This window comes from Xenopus tropicalis, chromosome 3, assembly GCF_000004195.4.
Source record: "Xenopus tropicalis strain Nigerian chromosome 3, UCB_Xtro_10.0, whole genome shotgun sequence".
NCBI lineage: Eukaryota > Metazoa > Chordata > Amphibia > Anura > Pipidae > Xenopus > Xenopus tropicalis.
The window spans coordinates 144,556,492-144,577,016 of NC_030679.2; the positions used below are offsets into that span (position 1 = coordinate 144,556,492).

The window sequence follows — 20,525 nt, forward strand, 5'->3', positions numbered from 1 at the left end:
CTGGGGTAGGGGTAATTGGATCAGTACTAGGCCTCAGTGGGAAGGGGAGAGTACTGGGGTAGGGGTAGTTGGATCAGTACCCCCCCCCTGTAGCTGTATAACTGATTGCTATCAACCCCCCCCTCCCCCATAACTCCAGAATAACTTTCTGTTTGGCCCCCAGCCAACCCTCCCTCCCTGAGCTGCACTCCCCCTCCCCTCTGCCCCACAGCACAAGCACCGGGGGAGGAGCCAGGGCAGCTCTGTGCCCATAGGGTAAAAGCAGCAACAAGTGGGAGGAGCCAGAAAAGTCAAGGCAGAAGCCCGTGTGAGAAGCTTAGCAGCACAGGGCAATCGATATCGGGCTCTGTGGCGCAATGGATAGCGCATTGGACTTCTAGCTGGGGAAGGTATTCAAAGGTTGTGGGTTCGAGTCCCACCAGAGTCGCTTTTTGAAAAAAGAAAAATATTATATCCCTTTTAACCAGCTGCCATAACCTTGTGTTAAAGCTGTTCCTCTCTTATTCAACAAGTGCTGGAAATAATCTCACCCCCCTGTTTGCTCTCATTTATGCACAAGTAGGTGGGCAACATCCTTTGTAATTATTGGTTTTACTTGGCCTTTAATTATCACTTGCGCAAGAAATGGATCGGATGTGCTAAGTTAAGGAGCCAGTGGAAGCTACTGGAAGCCGGTGTTTATTTTAATGTAATATTGGGGGGGCATTGGTTCTAAGCCCCCAGGGACTGGTCCGATTGCCATCTTGGGGTCAGGAAGGAATTTTTTCCCCCCCTGGGGCAAATTAGAGAGGCTTCAGATGGGGTTTTGCCTTCCTCGGGATCAACTGGCAGTTAGGCAGGTTATATATAGGCATTAGGGTTGAACGTGATGGACGTGTGTCTTATTTCAATCTAACTTACTATGTTACTGTGATTGCCATCTTGGAGTCAGACAGGAATTTCCCCCCCCCCTGGGGCAAATTAGAGAGGCTTCAGATGGGGTTTTCGCCTTCCTCGGGATCAACTGGCAGTTAGGCAGGTTATATATAGGCGTTAGGGTTGAACGTGATGAACGTGTGTCTTTTTTTCAACCTAACTTACTATGTTACCATGTATGTTACTGTGATTACCATCCTAGAGTCAGAAAGGAATTTTTTCCCCCCCTGGGGCAAATTAGAGAGGCTTCAGATGGGGTTTTTGCCTTCCTCTGGATCAACTGGCAGTTAGGCAGGTTATATATAGGCATTATGGTTGAACGTGATGGACGTGTGTCTTTTTTCAACCCAACTTACTATGTTACTATGTAAGCCTTATGGGTTGGGGGGGGGGGGGCGCTGCTGGTCACCATGCCCTATCCCGGATTTATAATACGGGTGATCAGATGCCGCCTTACTACCAGGCACAACTATTCTATTACACAGAACAGCTGCTTATACAGTATATGCAGGCTAGTAATTGGGTCACATGGTCCACTTGTAGCCCCCCCCCCCCCATACTGTAGGGTCACATTGGTCTATAACCGTTCCTTGGCAACCTTAGGTTGACCAACACCTGATCCCCAGGGGCCATGCTTAGCTACATATTTTATAAGCCTTGGTTGCCCGCAGCAGCATGGCAGCTCCCGCTCCTATAATGGAAGGCGTATATGCAGAACCCCTTTGTATTAATGATTTAATATGTATAAAAACAAAGAAAGGTTTTATTTAAAAAAAAAAAAAAAGTTATAAATACACAAATACTGTATAACAGCAATATATTCACCCGCCCAAGCGCGGGATTGGTCACATATGCACAACATACACGGATAGCCATACAGATACTGTATATACCAACACACGTCATATATTCATTATAAGCAAAGAACATTAACTACCAAGCGTCACGGCCATGGTCTCCATATGTAGAACGGCGCCTGTTCGTGCTGGTTCGGGGGGCTGGCCGGCAGCCATTGCTGGGGGCTTCCACTCTCAGAGCTGAGGGAACTGGGCGGGGTGCAGAGGCTCAGGTCATCCCTGGAGATGGAATAGTCCATGATGGGGGAGAGTCCATTGCCGCTGGACATCAAGTCTTCTTCGTGGTCCCTGCCCGGCCCCCCGAGGCCGACTTGCGTGGGGAAGTGCAGCCGCTGCTGGAGGTGGGTCTGTAGATTGTCCAGGAACACGGCCCTGGCCTTGGGGCTGATCTCGCTGATGAAGTCTTCGGTGCGATCCAGGCACTCACGGAAGCCCGAGAGGTACAGCTTCTCTGCTGGGGATACCCACTGACTGGCATCTGCAGAAGAATGGAAAGGAATGGGTTAAAGATTGTTGTACTGGAGGGCCGGTCCTTCCACAGGGGGGGGGGGGGTTTGACACATATGCCTTTTATTTATAGAAAGGGAAATCTGTGGGTGTGACTGATACGTTTGGGGTGCTCTCCTCAATTCCCATATTCCTAAGGGGGAGGGGTCAAATAGTCATGGGATCCCTAGGAGAGCACCCCCACAGATAACTAGGGCAAAGAACATCTCTCACTCATTATTAGGGGGGTACCTCTAACATATTGGGGAACACACTTGCTGGAATATGTAGATGAAGGGACAGTGCCATACATTCTGGGGGGGGGGGGGGGGGGGGGCATATCTCCAGGGGGTACACTTTTCAGGGGGGCACAGCTGGTTCATACTACAGACTTGCTCTGAAAACCTTACCTCTTGTGGGATAAGAGGGCATCCCTTAGAGCAGGGCAAAAAGAGCAGAGTTTGGTGAGATGAAAAAAACATATTGATCCAATAGCAGAGACCCCCACCCCCAGACAGTAATAGCGGAGACCCCCACACACTCGAACAGCAGACCCCCCCAACTCCCTCTGTAAGTAGAGACCCCCCACTCACTCTAATAGCAGAGACCCCCAGACATACACCCTAATAGCAGAGCCCCCAGACATACACGCTAATAGCAGAAACCCCCACCCCCAGACATACACCCTAATAGCAGAGACCCCCACCCCCAGACATACACCCTAATAGCAGAGCCCCCAGACATACACACTAATAGCAGAGACCCCCACCCCCAGACATACACCCTAATAGCAGAGACCCCCAGACACACACCCAAATAGCAGAGACCGCCACACACACACACACTTGAACAGCAGCCCTCCCCACTCACTCTAATTGCACAGACCCCCCCCACTCACTCTATTAGTAAAGACCTCCCAGAGAAACCCCCAACGCACTCTATTAGCAGAGACCCCCCTGCTCACTCTAATAGCAGAGACCCCCCGCTCACTCTAATAGCAGAGACCCCCCGCTCACTCTAATAGCAGAGACCCCCCGCTCACTCTAATAGCAGAGACCCCCCGCTCACTCTAATAGCAGAGACCCCCCGCTCACTCTAATAGCAGAGACCCCCCCGCTCACTCTAATAGCAGAGACCCCCCGCTCACTCTAATAGCAGAGACCCCCCGCTCACTCTAATAGCAGAGACCCCCCGCTCACTCTAATAGCAGAGACCCCCCCGCTCACTCTAATAGCAGAGACCCCCCCGCTCACTCTAATAGCAGAGACCCCCCCCCCCTCACACAGTAATACTCTCACTCTGCAGTCACAGATCCATGCAGTGCCAAACAGGCAGCTATGGTACAAGCCGAGAAGGCCAAAATAGAGCTCCCATCATTCTCAGCTAGTTGTAGTTCCCCTTAAATGTATGCCACAGCGTGGGCACCTAACCGATTGGTGGATAAATGTGAGTGCTATATATATACCATGTGTTTTCATGTGCGTCACGTTTCTGATGTAAATCACGGCCAATTCCAAAATTTCAGCTTTCTCCATTTTGGGATTTTGAAGTTTCTGGGGGAGAGAAGACAGACGGGCACGTATGAGGATAAAGCAGATACTCGGCATAATTATACAATGCAGCATGCCTGCGGTCGGCTCATACTGTTATAATAAAGGTGTACATTTCTGCATCACCAGTGACTGCGAATATCCTTATCTTTTACAGTAGGGGGTACATTATCCCTTATAATACATGAGTGATACTCAGAGTTCCCTGTATAACTCAGCCTGCAGCCTTGTGCCTTTATATGGGCACAGAACCCCTCAGTGACTGCTAATATCCTTATCATTTACAGTAGGGGGTACATTATCCCTTATAATACATGAGTGATACTCAGAGTTCCCTGTATAACTCAGCCTGCAGCCTTGTGCCTTTATATGGGCACAGAACCCCTCAGTGACTGCTAATATCCTTATCATTTACAGTAGGGGGTACATTATCCCTTATAATACATGAGTGATACTCAGAGTTCCCTGTATAACTCAGCCTGCAGCCTTGTGCCTTTATATGGGGGGCACAGAACCCCTCAGTGACTGCTAATATCCTTATCATTTACAGTAGGGGGTACATTATCCCTTATAATACATGAGTGATACTCAGAGTTCCCTGTATAACTCAGCCTGCAGCCTTGTGCCTTTATATGGGCACAGAACCCCTCAGTGACTGCTAATATCCTTATCATTTACAGTAGGGGGTACATGATCCCTTATAATACATGAGTGATACTCAGAGTTCCCTGTATAACTCAGCCTGCAGCCTTGTGCCTTTATATGGGGGGCACAGAACCCCTCAGTGACTGCTAATATCCTTATCATTTACAGTAGGGGGTACATTATCCCTTATAATACATGAGTGATACTCAGAGTTCCCTGTATAACTCAGCCTGCAGCCTTGTGCCTTTATATGGGCACAGAACCCCTCAGTGACTGCTAATATCCTTATCATTTACAGTAGGGGGTACATTATCCCTTATAATACATGAGTGATACTCAGAGTTCCCTGTATAACTCAGCCTGCAGCCTTGTGCCTTTATATGGGCACAGAACCCCTCAGTGACTGCTAATATCCTTATCATTTACAGTAGGGGGTACATTATCCCTTATAATACATGAGTGATACTCAGAGTTCCCTGTATAACTCAGCCTGCAGCCTTGTGCCTTTATATGGGCACAGAACCCCTCAGTGACTGCTAATATCCTTATCATTTACAGTAGGGGGTACATTATCCCTTATAATACATGAGTGATACTCAGAGTTCCCTGTATAACTCAGCCTGCAGCCTTGTGCCTTTATATGGGGGGCACAGAACCCCTCAGTGACTGCTAATATCCTTATCATTTACAGTAGGGGGTACATTATCCCTTATAATACATGAGTGATACTCAGAGTTCCCTGTATAACTCAGCCTGCAGCCTTGTGCCTTTATATGGGGGGCACAGAACCCCTCAGTGACTGCTAATATCCTTATCATTTACAGTAGGGGGTACATTATCCCTTATAATCTCAGTCACAGCACTGACCTGATTCCCAGTGAGTTTCAGTAACAAGACCCTCATCTCCTCCAGGCTCCGGTTGATCCGGTCCCTTCTCTGCTTTTCCACCACAGGCTTAAGGATCTGGGGAGAAAGAGCATTAGTATAACCCACCAATCAGCACTGGGCATAAAATATACACACACAGATTATATAGATAGATAGATAGATAGATGGAGAGAGAGAGATATGTAGATATATATATATATATATATATATATATATATATATATATATATATACAGAATGGGCAGGGAGATGATATATACAGTATACGCATACATAGCAAGTTGGGCAATAACGCACTTATAAATATATATACATATATAAAGACGAATATATACATATATAGATCCCCCTGCAATGAGCTGTTATGGACCAATCCCTTGGCTTAAATCAGGGGGTCCCTATGTTGATACGGACGCATCTATAATGGTTCGGGGGGTGCAACTTACCTTCCTGGAGGGGAAAGTATCGGAATACTCCATATCAGGCATGTCTGCTCCTAATGGCTCCTTTTAACGGATCCTTTCAACGGCTGAGCTCCTTCCAACCGCTCCGTTACTACCAACTGTTCTCCTCAACGCTCTTTGCTCGGCATTATATCGTCTCTTCTGGCCCCGCCCACTCCTCTCACCTCCGGGCTTCAAAGCCGCAGGGCACATAGGAAGGCAAGGTGTCACCGCCATTTGGTGGTCAAGGGTGGCAAAGCGTGTGTGGGCGGGGCACAGGGTGGGGGGGGGGACAATAGTTTCGAGATATGAGTGGCAGAGCAATAATATTCTTATCATGGGGGAGTGAATGGAGGGGACGTTTGTGCCTTTTGGTGGGGGGGAGCGAATACTGGTAATTGTACGCTAGCGGTGGGAGGTGCAACCATAGAGACGAGCTGTACGGAGTGTCACATTGGGTGCGTATCGGTGGTATAGCGGTAGAATTCTCGCCTGCCGGCAGGTAGGCACGGATTCGATTCCCGTTCCGGTACAAGCCATTTTTTCCCCCGCTATAACAATAGTCGTAAGTGTTTATCGTGTTTCATTTCACTTATGTGAGGGTTTTTCAAACCAATGAAGCCTGTTTTCCCAGTGGGGACTGCATTTGGGGTTATAGCAGTTGTTATGGCTGTTTCAGTTCTAGACAAGGGGGAGCTGAGCAATAACAAAACAGTCACCGCGACTCTGGTGGGACTCGAACCCACAACCTTTGAATGCCTTCCCCAGCTAGAAGTCCAATGCGCTATCCATTGCGCCACAGAGCCACGTGATGTGAGAATCTCATTGACTTTTATTTAAAGTCGCAGTCAGGTATTTCCTATGGTTGAGCTCATGATACCCGGCTGGCCAATGAGAAGCCACACTGGGCCGCTGTGCTTGTATTTGTATCTGTACCTGTGTATAATGTACCTTTATCCATAATTGTATTTATGACGGAAAATGTATTTGTTTTTATCACTATACCTGAAGAAGCACGCTGCAGCCTGCACTGGATTTGGTATACTGTGTATCAACGTTAAAAAGGGGTTGTTTATCTTTAAATTAACCCTTAGTAGTATGCAGAGAGTGCTACATCGAGACCAACCAGTCTTCATTTTATATGATTTGTATTTTTGCTCTGTTCGGCAGTTTGGAATTTCAACAGCTATCAGGTTGCTAGGGTCCAATTTAACCTAGCAACCAGGCAGTGGTTGCTAAAAAGAGACAGGGATATGAACAGAGGAGGGCCAATATACTTCCAGGGATAGTATAGGAGATACTAGTAGATTGTATAGGGATACTTAGTGTTACTATATATTGAGGTAATGACATTTGCAGATGAGGGAAATGTGCCCCGAGGGTCTCTGGCCCTTCATACACTAATGCCCCCCCCCCCCCGGGGCCCCTCGGTGTATATATCCTATATTATTTGTATTTTTTAAAATTATTTAGCTCTGTTCGGCAGTTTGGAATTTCAGCAGCTATCTGGTTGCTAGGGTCCGATTTAACCTAGCAACCAGGCAGTGGTTTTTCATACGCTAATGCCCCCCTCCCCCCGGGGCCCCTCGGTGTATATATCCTATATTATTTGTATTTTTTAAAATTATTTAGCTCTGTTCAGCAGTTTGGAATTTCAGCAGCTATCTGGTTGCTAGGGTCCGATTTAACCTAGCAACCAGGCAGTGGTTTTTCATACGCTAATGCCCCCCTCCCCCCGGGGCCCCTCGGTGTATATATCCTATATTATTTGTATTTTTTAAAATTATTTAACTCTGTTCGGCAGTTTGGAATTTCAGCAGGTATCTGGTTGCTAGGGTCCGATTTAACCTAGCAACCAGGCAGTGGTTTTTCATACGCTAATGCCCCCCTCCCCCCGGGGCCCCTCGGTGTATATATCCTATATTATTTGTATTTTTTTAAATTATTTAGCTCTGTTCAGTAGTTTGGAATTTCAGCAGGTATCTGGTTGCTAGGGTCCAATTTAACCTAGCAACCAGGCAGTGGTTTTTAAAAAGAGATGGGGATATGAACAGAGAGTGGGGGCAATATACTTCCAGGGGGAGTATAGGGATACTTAGTGTTACTATATATTGTGGTAATTGAATTTGCTGATAATGGAAATGTGCCCCGAGGGTTTCTGCCCCTTCATACGCTAATGCCCCCACCCCCGGGGCACCTTGGTGTATATCCTGAGCACAAGTCAGGACACACTTTAATTAGCACTTTAACCCCCACCCAAGCTGTATCAGGATATTGTTCCTGTACCAACACTATAGGCCAATTTGCCCCATTATTATGCACCCTAATTGCCCTATTGTGGGACCCCCATTCTCATTCCCACCCCCCCGCTGGGATGGAGCTTTCTTTGATGGGGGGCAGGAGTCTGGGCACACTTCAGCATAAAGTGCCCCTCCCCAAAATGCCACTTTGTGACCCCCCCCCAGGGGCCCTTTGGATATTCAGTCCTTTCTCCACTTTAGCCCCTGGGGCCACTAAGCCGAGGGCTCCCCATTGGCCGTACTGGAAATAGCCTGTAGTTGTGGCCCTTGGTTCCCAGGACTGAGAGGCGTGGCTTTCCCAGGGACACATTTGCCCATAGGGGCCATGAGAGGTGGCAATAGGCGGCCATTTGCGGCTCGGTGCTATATTCACACGGGGGGGCCTGGGGAAGTGTGTGGGCAATAAACCAGTCTGTAAGTGAGAATAATTACCCCTCCCCCCCCCATACAGGCCTCTAATTCCTGCCAGTAAACAAGTGTTGAGATCTCAGTTTTAGTATCATTCATGGACCTGTGTCTTTTATCAGCCTTATCTACTATCCTGCAATGGAATATTACTAAGTTACTAAGGTGAACTAAGGTGAAGGGAGCCCTGCCCAAAAGAGCTTACAATCTACAAGAGAGCTTAGGGGAAGGGAGCCCTGCCCAAAAGAGCTTACAATCTACAAGAGAGCTTAGGGGAAGAGAGCCCTGCCCAAAAGAGCTTACACTCTACAAGAGAGCTTAGGGGAAGGGAGCCCTGCCCAAAAGAGCTTACAATCTACAAGAGAGCTTAGGGGAAGGGAGCCCTGCCCAAAAGAGCTTACACTCTACAAGAGAGCTTAGGGGAAGGGAGCCCTGCCCAAAAGAGCTTACAATCTACAAGAGAGCTTAGGGGAAGGGAGCCCTGCCCAAAAGAGCTTACAATCTACAAGAGAGCTTAGTGGAAGGGAGCCCTGCCCAAAAGAGCTTACACTCTACAAGAGAGCTTAGGGGAAGGGAGCCCTGCCCAAAAGAGCTTACAATCTACAAGAGAGCTTAGGGGAAGGGAGCCCTGCCCAAAAGAGCTTACAATCTACAAGAGAGCTTAGGGGAAGAGAGCCCTGCCCAAAAGAGCTTACACTCTACAAGAGAGCTTAGGAGAAGAGAGCCCTGCCCAAAAGAGCTTACACTCTACAAGAGAGCTTAGGGGATGGGAGCCCTGCCCAAAAGAGCTTACACTCTACAAGAGAGCTTAGGGGAAGGGAGCCCTGCCCAAAAGAGCTTACACTCTACAAGAGAGCTTAGGGGAAGGGAGCCCTGCCCAAAAGAGCTTACAATCTATTGTCCCCCACCCTTTGTTGCTCACTATTCTCTCCCAAGGACTCCCCCCCCCCCGCCTGGCTTGGAACAGGCCCTGTAATGAATATTTTTCTATATTATTAATCTCACTCCATGGATTAAAGGGTAACTACAACTATAAGCCATGTCCCCTTGCCATTTGCCATCCTGCTTTACCCCTCCCGGACCTTCTGTCACACAGTATGGAGAGGTGTCACGTCGTGGGGGGGGGGGGCAGGGACACAGTTTACACCTTCACACCTTTGTACTATATAGTTCATATACAGAGTTTGTTACTTAGTTTATATGTATGTTACAATTTATATATTTTTGATCCCCCCCATTGTAAGCAGCAGTCCTGCCCTGCTTTATGGCTGAGATTCTAGCTATCTGTATAACAGAGCATTCTGTCACAGTGGCACAGATCCTATCTGATCCCCCCCATTGTAAGCAGCAGTCCTGCCCTGCTTTATGGCTGAGATTCTAGCTATCTGTATAACAGAGCATTCTGTCACAGTGGCACAGATCCTATCTGATCCCCCCATTGTAAGCAGCAGTCCTGCCCTGCTTTATGGCTGAGATTCTAGCTATCTGTATAACAGAGCATTCTGTCACAGTGGCACAGATCCTATCTGATCCCCCCCATTGTAAGCAGCAGTCCTGCCCTGCTTTATGGCTGAGATTCTAGCTATCTGTATAACAGAGCATTCTGTCACAGTGGCACAGATCCTATCTGATCCCCCCCATTGTAAGCAGCAGTCCTGCCCTGCTTTATGGCTGAGATTCTAGCTATCTGTATAACAGAGCATTCTGTCACAGTGGCACAGATCCTATCTGATCCCCCATTGTAAGCAGCAGTCCTGCCCTGCTTTATGGCTGAGATTCTAGCTATCTGTATAACAGAGCATTCTGTCACAGTGGCACAGATCCTATCTGATCCCCCCCCATTGTAAGCAGCAGTCCTGCCCTGCTTTATGGCTGAGATTCTAGCTATCTGTATAACAGAGCATTCTGTCACAGTGGCACAGATCCTATCTGATCCCCCCCATTGTAAGCAGCAGTCCTGCCCTGCTTTATGGCTGAGATTCTAGCTATCTGTATAACAGAGCATTCTGTCACAGTGGCACAGATCCTATCTGATCCCCCCCCCCCCCCCCATTGTAAGCAGCAGTCCTGCCCTGCTTTATGGCTGAGATTCTAGCTATCTGTATAACAGAGCATTCTGTCACAGTGGCACAGATCCTATCTGATCCCCCCCATTGTAAGCAGCAGTCCTGCCCTGCTTTATGGCTGAGATTCTAGCTATCTGTATAACAGAGCATTCTGTCACAGTGGCACAGATCCTATCTGATCCCCCCATTGTAAGCAGCAGTCCTGCCCTGCTTTATGGCTGAGATTCTAGCTATCTGTATAACAGAGCATTCTGTCACAGTGGCACAGATCCTATCTGATCCCCCATTGTAAGCAGCAGTCCTGCCCTGCTTTATGGCTGAGATTCTAGCTATCTGTATAACAGAGCATTCTGTCACTGGGGCACAGATCCTATCTGATCCCCCCATTGTAAGCAGCAGTCCTGCCCTGCTTTATGGCTGAGATTCTAGCTATCTGTATAACAGAGCATTCTGTCACAGTGGCACAGATCCTATCTGATCCCCCCATTGTAAGCAGCAGTCCTGCCCTGCTTTATGGCTGAGATTCTAGCTATCTGTATAACAGAGCATTCTGTCACTGGGGCACAGATCCTATCTGATCCCCCATTGTAAGCAGCAGTCCTGCCCTGCTTTATGGCTGAGATTCTAGCTATCTGTATAACAGAGCATTCTGTCACAGTGGCACAGATCCTATCTGATCCCCCATTGTAAGTAGCAGTCCTGCCCTGCTTTATGGCTGAGATTCTAGCTATCTGTATAACAGAGCATTCTGTCACTGGGGCACAGATCCTATCTGATCCCCCCATTGTAAGCAGCAGTCCTGCCCTGCTTTATGGCTGAGATTCTAGCTATCTGTATAACAGAGCATTCTGTCACAGTGGCACAGATCCTATCTGATCCCCCCATTGTAAGCAGCAGTCCTGCCCTGCTTTATGGCTGAGATTCTAGCTATCTGTATAACAGAGCATTCTGTCACAGTGGCACAGATCCTATCTGATCCCCCCATTGTAAGCAGCAGTCCTGCCCTGCTTTATGGCTGAGATTCTAGCTATCTGTATAACAGAGCATTCTGTCACAGTGGCACAGATCCTATCTGATCCCCCATTGTAAGCAACAGTCCTGGCGGCCCAGTCTGACCCTGCCCCCGCCCAACACCCTCCCCTGAGGCCCAGGAGAGTGCTTGCAAGTGTCGGGTCTGGGCTATCTTGGCCCACTAAGGCCTGGGCCCACCGAGTTATTTCCCGGTGTCTATGGGAGGTGGCCTTTCCGTAATTCAGAACTTTCTGGATAATGGGTTTCCGGATAAGAGGTCCAATACCAGTACTCATCTTGTGAGTATCTACGCTTGAATCCACATTTTTAAAAATGTGACGTAAAACTGCCCCATGAGACTCCGCCCTCACTATTTAGGGGGTTGTTAGCAAGCTCTGTCGTAAGCATTGGTGGTTCAGTGGTAGAATTCTCGCCTGCCACGCGGGAGGCCCGGGTTCGATTCCCGGCCAATGCAACAATGTTTTTGTTTTTAGCTTTTTCCAAGGATATATTCAGCCGTACAACACTCCCTGGGGGCTGCCAGTGGGGGTATCTGTGTGGGAAATACACAGAAAGTGGTATTTTCAAGGAAGGGCAATACTAGCTTATGGGGATGGGCTGTTGCCAGGCAACCAGTGACGGTGAGTGATGTCTCCCTTCAGTGCCCCATGGAAATTTACATCCAAAGCTCTTCCCTGGAAATCTCCTTATAGAATCTGCTTGGGGACACTTGTGGTTGTACATAGCAGTGCATTGGTGGTTCAGTGGTAGAATTCTCGCCTGCCACGCGGGAGGCCCGGGTTCGATTCCCGGCCAATGCAACTCTCATTTTCCCTCCTTAAATCGCAGCAAACAGATTTTTTCATGAACATTTTACTTGCAAACAACTAACTCGTGTTTTTTAGAATGACCTATTTTAGCCATATTTGCAATGATAATAGTATTTATAATGCCAGGGTGGGGATGCTTGGTTCTCACTCTTTTCCCTTTGATCTCATTGTTCCCCCCAGGGCAGGAAGGAGTGGGTTGGGGGCAGGGGGTTGGTTATACAGAGCCTGTTGCTTCATGTCACAGTGTATCATGCTAGTGTTATTAACCCTTGTGGTAACAGGGGTTGCAATGTGTCACTTTTGAAGCCTCTATCCAGTATTGGTCTGGGGGCTTTGCTTGTGTGACAATCTAGTGGCAACCCCGTTTTATAATAAAGGGTAAGTAAGAATGGGGCTTTGGTTTGTGAGTAACGTGAAGAGGTTTCATTTAATAATCATTTGTTTCATGCTTTGCTGAGCACCTTCTGTTATCTGTTATCTGGTTGTTAGGGTCTCACTTTACCTAGCAACCAGGCTGTGGGTTGAATTACATGCTGGCCGATGAGTAGGGGAGGGGTCGGATCCCTTCCCACAGACATGGTTTGATTCATGGGACAAGGCTTTCCCAGTCACCTTGCTCCCACCCATATTGCGCTCCCACCAATATTGCGCTCCCACCCCCATATTGTGCTGCCCCCCCATATTGTGCTGCCCCCCATATTGTGCTCCCACCCCCATATTGTGCTGCCCCCCATATTGTGCTGCCCCCCCATTTGCTGCCCCCATTTGCCCCCCCATATTGTGCTGCCCCCATTGCCCCCCATATTGCGCTCCCACCCATATTGCGCTCCCACCCATATTGCGCTCCCACCCCCCATATTGTGCTGCCCCCCCATATTGTGCTCCCACCCCCATATTGTGCTCCCACCCCCATATTGTGCTGCCCCCCCATATTGTGCTCCCCACCATATTGCGCTCCCACCCCCATATTGTGCTGCCCCCCCATATTGTGCTTCCCCCCCATATTGTGCTTTCACCCCCATATTGTGCTTCCCCCCATATTGTGCTCCCACCCCATATTGGTGCTCCCACCCCTATATTGTGCTGCCCCCCATATTGTGCTCCCACCCCCCATATTGTGCTTCCCCCCATATTGTGCTCCCACCCCCATATTGTGCTCCCACCGCCATATTGTGCTCCCACCCCCATATTGTGCTGCCCCCCATATTGTGCTGCCCCCATATTGTGGCTGCCGCCCCATATTGTGCTTCCCCCCATATTGTGCTCCCACCCCATATTGTGCTCCCACCCCCATATTGTGCTCCCACCCCCATATTGTGCTGCCCCCCCCATATTGTGCTCCCACCCCCATATTGTGCTGCCCCCCCCATATTATGCTCCCACCCCACATGGTTTCTCTGTATTGGCCGCTACATATCACTTTCTATCAGCTCCTTCCATACTCTGAGGAGCTACTTGTGATCCTGAGTCACAATGGAGTGTAGTTTGTGAGGGGGAAGGCAGGAGTACAGACACACTTCTATACGTCTCAGGAATAGCAACTCCACAAAACAAACACCCCCCTCAGTATTTATCTGAGTTCCAATTCTTCTCCTCCCATCCTCTTCCTCCCCTGCATCTGTAATCCTGCATCTGTAAACCTGCATCTGTAAACCTGCATCTGTAAGCCTGCATCTGTAATCCTGCATCTGTAAACCTGCATCTGTAAACCTGCATCTGTAAGCGTGCATCTGTAAGCCTGCATCTGTAAGCCTGCATCTGTAATCCTGCATCTGTAAACCTGCATCTGTAAGCCTGCATCTGTAAGCCTGCATCTGTAAGCCTGCATCTGTAAGCCTGCTCTTTGTGACACTATCCAGCTCCAGCAAACACACAGCACCCCTTAAATTAGCGACGCACGGGCACCACAACTCCTATTAACTCCTGTTACTCAGTTGGCTTTTGCTACATTGTATCAGGAGTCAGATTTGTTGCGGGGCGACTAATCTCCCCTGTAATGCCCGGCATGTAGCCGCCTCCTACTCCAAAGAGAGAGAGAGAGATACCCCACATGCCCCACCTGTTACCCCAATACATTATCTTGCTCGTCGGGTCAGGGTAGAACTGAGCAGCCGCCCAGGGCAGTAACATAGGACAAAGGGAAAGGGGCAATTCCTAAAACCAACAGTTAAGGTGCCCGATTGTAGCTGCCCCTTCAATCAATCGGCCCGTATAGGGGCACTACCGATGTGCCTGCCCGACCGGCATTTGGCGTAAAATTGACCAGATATCGATTGGGCAGGTTAAAAGATTTAAGATCCCCATACACGCTGAGATCCGGTCATTTGGCGACATCGCCAAGCGAGCGGATCTGCACCCAATATCGGAGCGGATCTTAACGTGTATGGGCACCTTTACTCACAGACATGAAAAATGCCATTTAGTACAGTCACTGGGAATAAAAACTGGCTGTTACAGTGATATACAGTAATATTTAGCTCTACCGCCGTGCATTGGTGGTTCAGTGGTAGAATTCTCGCCTGCCACGCGGGAGGCCCGGGTTCGATTCCCGGCCAATGCAACTGCTTTTATTTAACGTCAATTTTGCTATATTTCTTATTTCAATAAATACGCTGCCGTGCTCTTTCTGCAATACTGTTATACACAAGTCCAGTGATATATTGTAACAGAACTGTAACAACAATCTTTGGAGGAGGGGCAGGCAGTCATAGAGCAAGGGGCAAATATATGCCAGCTGGGCACAAGCCATGTTTCCGGCTCAGACCTGATACCTGTTGCCGCTTCCCCTGGCCCCCGATGTCCTCCCCTGATGCGTTTCTCTTATGCGGGTGGAGGGGGCCCCTGCAGGGGGTTAGGGGGGCACGGTGGGGGCCCCTGAAGAGGGTAAGGGGGGCACGGTGGGGGCCCCTGCAGAGGGTTAGGGGGGCACAGTGGGGGCCCCTGCAGGGGGTTAGGGGGGCACAGTGGGGGCCCTGCAGGGGGTTAGGGGGGCATGGTGGGGCCCCTGCAGGGGGTAAGGGGGGCACGGTGGGGGCCCCTGCAGGGGGTTAGGGGGGCACAGTGGGGGCCCCTGCAGGGGGTTAGGGGGGCATGTTGGGGCCCCTGCAGGGGGTTAGGGGGGCATGGTGGGGGCCACTGCAGGGGGTTAGGGGGGCACGGTGGGGGCCCCTGCAGGGGGTTAGGGGGGCACAGTGGGGGCCCCTGCAGGGGGTTAGGGGGGCACAGTGGGGCCCCTGCAGGGGGTAAGGGGGGCACGATGGGGGCCCCTGCAGGGGGTTAGGGGGGCACGGTGGGGGCCCCTGCAGGGGGTTAGGGGGGCACGGTGGGGGCCACTGCAGGGGCTTAGGGGGGCACGGTGGGGGCCCCTGCAGGGGGTTAGGGGGGCACGGTGGGGGCCACTGCAGGGGCTTAGGGGGGCATGTTGGGGCCCCTGCAGGGGGTTAGGGGGGCACGGTGGGGGCCCCTGCAGGGGGTTAGGGGGGCACGGTGGGGCCCCTGCAGGGGGTTAGGGGGGCACGGTGGGGGCCACTGCAGGGGGTTAGGGGGGCACGGTGGGGGCCACTGCAGGGGGTTAGGGGGGCACGGTGGGGGCCCCTGCAGTGGGTAAGGGGGGCACGGTGGGGGCCCCTGCAGGGAGTTAGGGGGGCACGGTGGGGGCCCCTGCAGGGGGTTAGGGGGGCACGGTGGGGGCCCCTGCAGGGGGTTAGGGGGGTACGGTGGGGGCCCCTGCAGTGGGTAAGGGGGGCACGGTGGGGGCCCCTGCAGGGAGTTAGGGGGGCACGGTGGGGGCTGGTGACGCGGCCGGTGGGGGCAATTTGAGTGGAGCAGGGCCCCCAGAGTGGGTCCTGACCCCCCAGTCCGACCCAGCTTGGGCAATTTCTGTATGGATGTATATCTTTATTTATAAAGTGCTACTTATGTACGCAGCGCTGTACAGTAGAATACATTAATACAAACAGGGGGTTATTAAGATAATAATAGATAAATACAAAGTATAACAATAAATACAAGATACGGTACAATGAGTTAGAAGTCAAAGACACAAGAGGATGGAGGTCCCTGCCCCGTAGAGCTTACAATCTGTATGAATTTCTGTGAATAAGATTATCATACCTATGCCCAGACACCTCATAAAGATAAATACTGTAGAAAGAGCATGGCATTTTTATTTATGTATTATATATTTAAATTACAAAAATATATATTTATGAAAAACTTCAGTTGCATTGGCCGGGAATCGAACCCGGGCCTCCCGCGTGGCAGGCGAGAATTCTACCACTGAACCACCAATGCATCCATGAATGCTACAAACATCCCTTTCGATGCTGGTTATTATATTTTGTTCATTATTCATGAGTTTGTTTTGTTTGTATTTTTTTTTTTTTTTTTTTTTTTTTAAAACATTTGCCTTTCAGTGTCCCATTAATGTCTGGACCCAGTACAGATATGGACAAGCTTTCAGCTAACCTTCTGTTTCTCCTACTCCCATGTAACTGGAGGAGTCCCAAGCCGGACTTGGATTTCTTACTATTGAGTGCTATTCTGATACCTACTGGGAGCTGCTATCTTGCTCCCTTCCCATTGTTCTGCTGATCGCCTGCTGGGGGTGAGGGGGGGGGGATATCACTCCAACTTGCAGCGCAGCAGTAAAGTGTGCCTGAGTCTGAGCTTTCAGCCAGCGCTACACATTAGAACTGCTTTCAGTTAACCTATTGTTTCTCCTACTCCCATGTAACTGGAGGAGTCCCAAGCCAGACTTGGAATTATTACTATTGAGTGCTATTCTGATACCTACTGGGAGCTGCTATCTTGCTCCCTTCCCATTGTTCTGCTGATCGGCTGCTGGGGGTGAGGGGGGGGATATCACTCCAACTTGCAGCGCAGCAGTAAAGTGTGCCTGAGTCTGAGCTTTCAGCCAGCGCTACACATTAGAACTGCTTTCAGCTAACCTATTGTTTCTCCTACTCCCATGTAACTGGAGGAGTCCCAAGCCGGACTTGGATTTCTTACTATTGAGTGCTATTCTGATACCTACTGGGAGCTGCTATCTGCAGTAAAGTGTGAGTGAAGTTTATCAGAGCACAGGCCACATGGCTGTGGCACCCTGGGAAATGAAGAATAAGGCTAGCTCCGTGTGATATTCTCCCCCAAATGGGGACATTGTAAAGATAGGGACCCAGGACAGATCTCCCCACTGAACCTGAATAAATCTGTTGCCTAATATTGGCCATTGCCACCAAGTGATCTACTGGACATCCCTAAGCAAAGGAAGTGAATGGAGGGCTTGGTGGAGCAGCCATCACATGATGAGTGGAAGAGCCATACCCTTGCGTGTATGTACAGCACATGAACATCTGTAGGGAAAATCAACTGAATGTTTTGGAAACACAAATATGGAAGGCAAATCTCATTGTTTTCATTGGAGGGGTGAATATTCGTGGGGGGTAAAAAGAACTCAGCTTAAGGGCATGGATGTGGGAAGATGAAAGTCTTTGTAGAGGTGTTGCTTTCCCATGGACACACTTCTATTCTTTCCACAGACAATCAATAGGTGACACCAACGTAATAATTAGCAAGTGGTCTTCTCACTCAGGATCCCTGGGAACTAAACAACCAGGACACACCCAACCAGAGTGAGTGGCCACTTGGGCTTAACCCCCAATGTAGGTTATGACTCCACATTTGGGGCATCTATAATTTGGTTGCATAGAGTTAGAGCAGACATTGATTCGTACTGTCTTCCATTATCCGGAAGACCATGAAGCCCAATGTTACCTTCTTGCCATGGAGACAAATATCTGATCTTGCTGAAGAATAGCTCAAATTAGTTCTGGTAGTCTATGGATTTTGGTTGGTTGGTTGTGAAGTTATGGTGAGCAGAAATGCTCTTCAGCTGCTGATATCTGCCCTTTAGACTGATTCAATAGCTTATCTGCCTCGATGGTTCTCCCTGACCAACATCTGGTTTGAAATTGTCCAGATCTGGATCGGGCAGGTTTGATTTTTCTGTTGGCTCGGGGTACGCATCAGCTTGGTAATGCATTCCCTGATCCAATGGTGCTATGCCCTAGGGCCAACCAATTGAATTAGACCACTATCACCCACCCATATCGGGAGAAGGTCAGTTCGCTAGATGACCTCACCAAATGAGCAGATCTTACCGTGTATGGGCAGCTTTAGAAGGTGTCGAGAGATTCCAATAATCTTGGGCACCATCAATGGGTCTCCCTGACCAACATCTGGTCTAAACTTGTCCAGATCTCAATCGGGCAGGTTTGATATTTCAGTTGGATTGGGGTCCGCATTGGCTTGTTGATGCAGTCCCTGATCCAATGGCGTTATGTCCTAGGGCCAACCAATTGAATGAGCCCAATATCGCCCACCCATATCGGGAGAAGGTCAGCTCGCTTGACGACCTCACCGAACGGGCAGATCTTACAGTATATGGCCAGCTTTAGAAGGTGGCGAGAGATTCCAATAATCTTGGGCACCATCAATGGGTCTCCCCGACCAACATCTGGTCTGAAATTGTCCAGATCTCGATCGGGCAGGTTTGATATTTCAGTTGGATCTGGGTCTGTGTTGGCTCGTTGATGCAGTCCCTGATCCAATGGCGCTTTGCCCTAGGGCCAGCGTATCGAATTAGCCCAATACCGCCCACCCATATCGGGAGAAGGTCAGCTCGCTTGACAACCTCACCAAACGAGCAGATCTTACAGTGTATGGCCAGCTTTAGAAGGTGTCGAGAGATTCCAACAATCTTCTTGAGAAACAAAGTCTGCTTTTAATTATCTACAGCCCAGTATGCAGCCTTCTACTCCATACTCTGTATTTTTCCCTCAACATCTCATAATTGCAAGTGAATGGTTGGCTCAGTCCTATGGATTTTGGTTGGTTGGTTATGGAGTTATGGTGAGCAGAATCTGCCTATTATCTATAACCTGGTATGAAGCCCCCCACTCTGTACCCTGTGTTTTACCCTCAACATCCCAAATTCAGAAAGTCATTGCAAGTGAATGGTTGGCTCAGACCAGTGAGTCTCACTTGTTGATGAGTAGGAGAACTCCAGCCAAATGCATCCATAGCTCATTAGCACAACAAGGGACAATTAGCAGAATGTTTTGGAAACACAGGTGTGGAAGGATCCGGGAATGGGTAAGAAGCAACACTCATTGGAATGGCAAGATCAAAGTCTTTGCAATCTCCCATAAAAATGTATGGAGGAGGGGCATGAAGTTGTAGGGCAAGAAGTGTGTCTTTCCCATGGACACACTTCCATTAATTGCCCCACTTCAGGGGCTACAAACAGTCAATAGGTGACACCAACTCAGTAATTTGCAACTCTGTGTGGTTCTCACTTGTTATCCATGAGAAATACCCTCCCAACAAAGGCTTTATTATATGGAGTTGTGGGAGCACAGGGGTTTGTACCAATAGAATAGGCCATGTTGCCCCGAGGAACCTAAAAAGAATATTACTGGGTCCAGGTATTAATAGGACACGAAAAGGCAGCAGTTGAGACCCAGGACTTCAGAAGGTCAATGTTCTCCTGATGTCTGAAGAGGCAAATGTCTAATTAGTCATACCTCACATAGTCTGTGATGGGAAGGGGGCTTCTTGGAACTATATCGCTGTGTCCATCACCATTAAAATATATAGAAGAAGTCATAAACTCATCCTTGTGCCAATAGCCAATATAATCTCCAACAAATATCTTCCCAACCTTAGTGCCTATGCCCCATGGAATGGCTGAGCAGGAGAACTGAAGTGCTAAGTGTGTGAGTGTCTTTACTATGGGAAACTTCCCACTCTGTAAAGCATCGATGTCTTTCCCTTTACAGCTTATGTCACTTTGATGGTCCCCTCTGTCCTGGTTGTCTATCTGGGGAGGTGGCAACATGGATGGAGAGGTGGAAGAGGAGCAATCCACATTTGGCTCTAAATCCCCATCCTTGACACATCCAGAGCCCATTAAAACAAGAGCATGGAGTTTTTGGAGTCATGGTTGCATTGGTGGTTCAGTGGTAGAATTCTCGCCTGCCACGCGGGAGGCCCGGGTTCGATTCCCGGCCAATGCACAATGTATTTTGATCCAACATTGAGATTTAGTCCTTCATACATGCTGCTCA

At 49.2% G+C, this 20,525-nt stretch overlaps 1 protein-coding gene and 5 non-coding genes across 6 annotated transcripts; 4 read left to right on the top strand and 2 right to left on the bottom strand.

Moving 5' to 3' along the window:
- Positions 1-1,656: 1,656 nt before the first annotated feature.
- esr-5 (bHLH-WRPW transcription factor ESR-5) lies at positions 1,657-5,878 on the bottom strand. Its single transcript, NM_001114036.1, has 4 exons — positions 5,788-5,878; positions 5,321-5,416; positions 3,724-3,811; positions 1,657-2,250 (listed from the first exon to the last, which is right to left on the bottom strand). The coding sequence occupies exons 1-4, from the start codon at positions 5,827-5,829 to the stop codon at positions 1,859-1,861; spliced, it is 618 nt and encodes a 205-aa protein (NP_001107508.1). The 5' UTR covers positions 5,830-5,878; the 3' UTR covers positions 1,657-1,858.
- A 6,092-nt stretch (positions 5,879-11,970) lies between these two features.
- On the top strand, positions 11,971-12,041 carry trnag-gcc. Its single transcript has one exon. It is a non-coding gene; the product is annotated as a tRNA-Gly (tRNA).
- Positions 12,042-12,316: 275 nt separating this feature from the next.
- Positions 12,317-12,387, top strand: trnag-gcc. The gene has a single exon. It is a non-coding gene; the product is annotated as a tRNA-Gly (tRNA).
- Positions 12,388-14,885: 2,498 nt separating this feature from the next.
- trnag-gcc lies at positions 14,886-14,956 on the top strand. Its single transcript has one exon. It is a non-coding gene; the product is annotated as a tRNA-Gly (tRNA).
- Positions 14,957-16,618: 1,662 nt separating this feature from the next.
- Positions 16,619-16,689, bottom strand: trnag-gcc. Its single transcript has one exon. It is a non-coding gene; the product is annotated as a tRNA-Gly (tRNA).
- Positions 16,690-20,403: 3,714 nt separating this feature from the next.
- Positions 20,404-20,474, top strand: trnag-gcc. Its single transcript has one exon. It is a non-coding gene; the product is annotated as a tRNA-Gly (tRNA).
- The last annotated feature ends 51 nt before the right edge of the window (positions 20,475-20,525 follow it).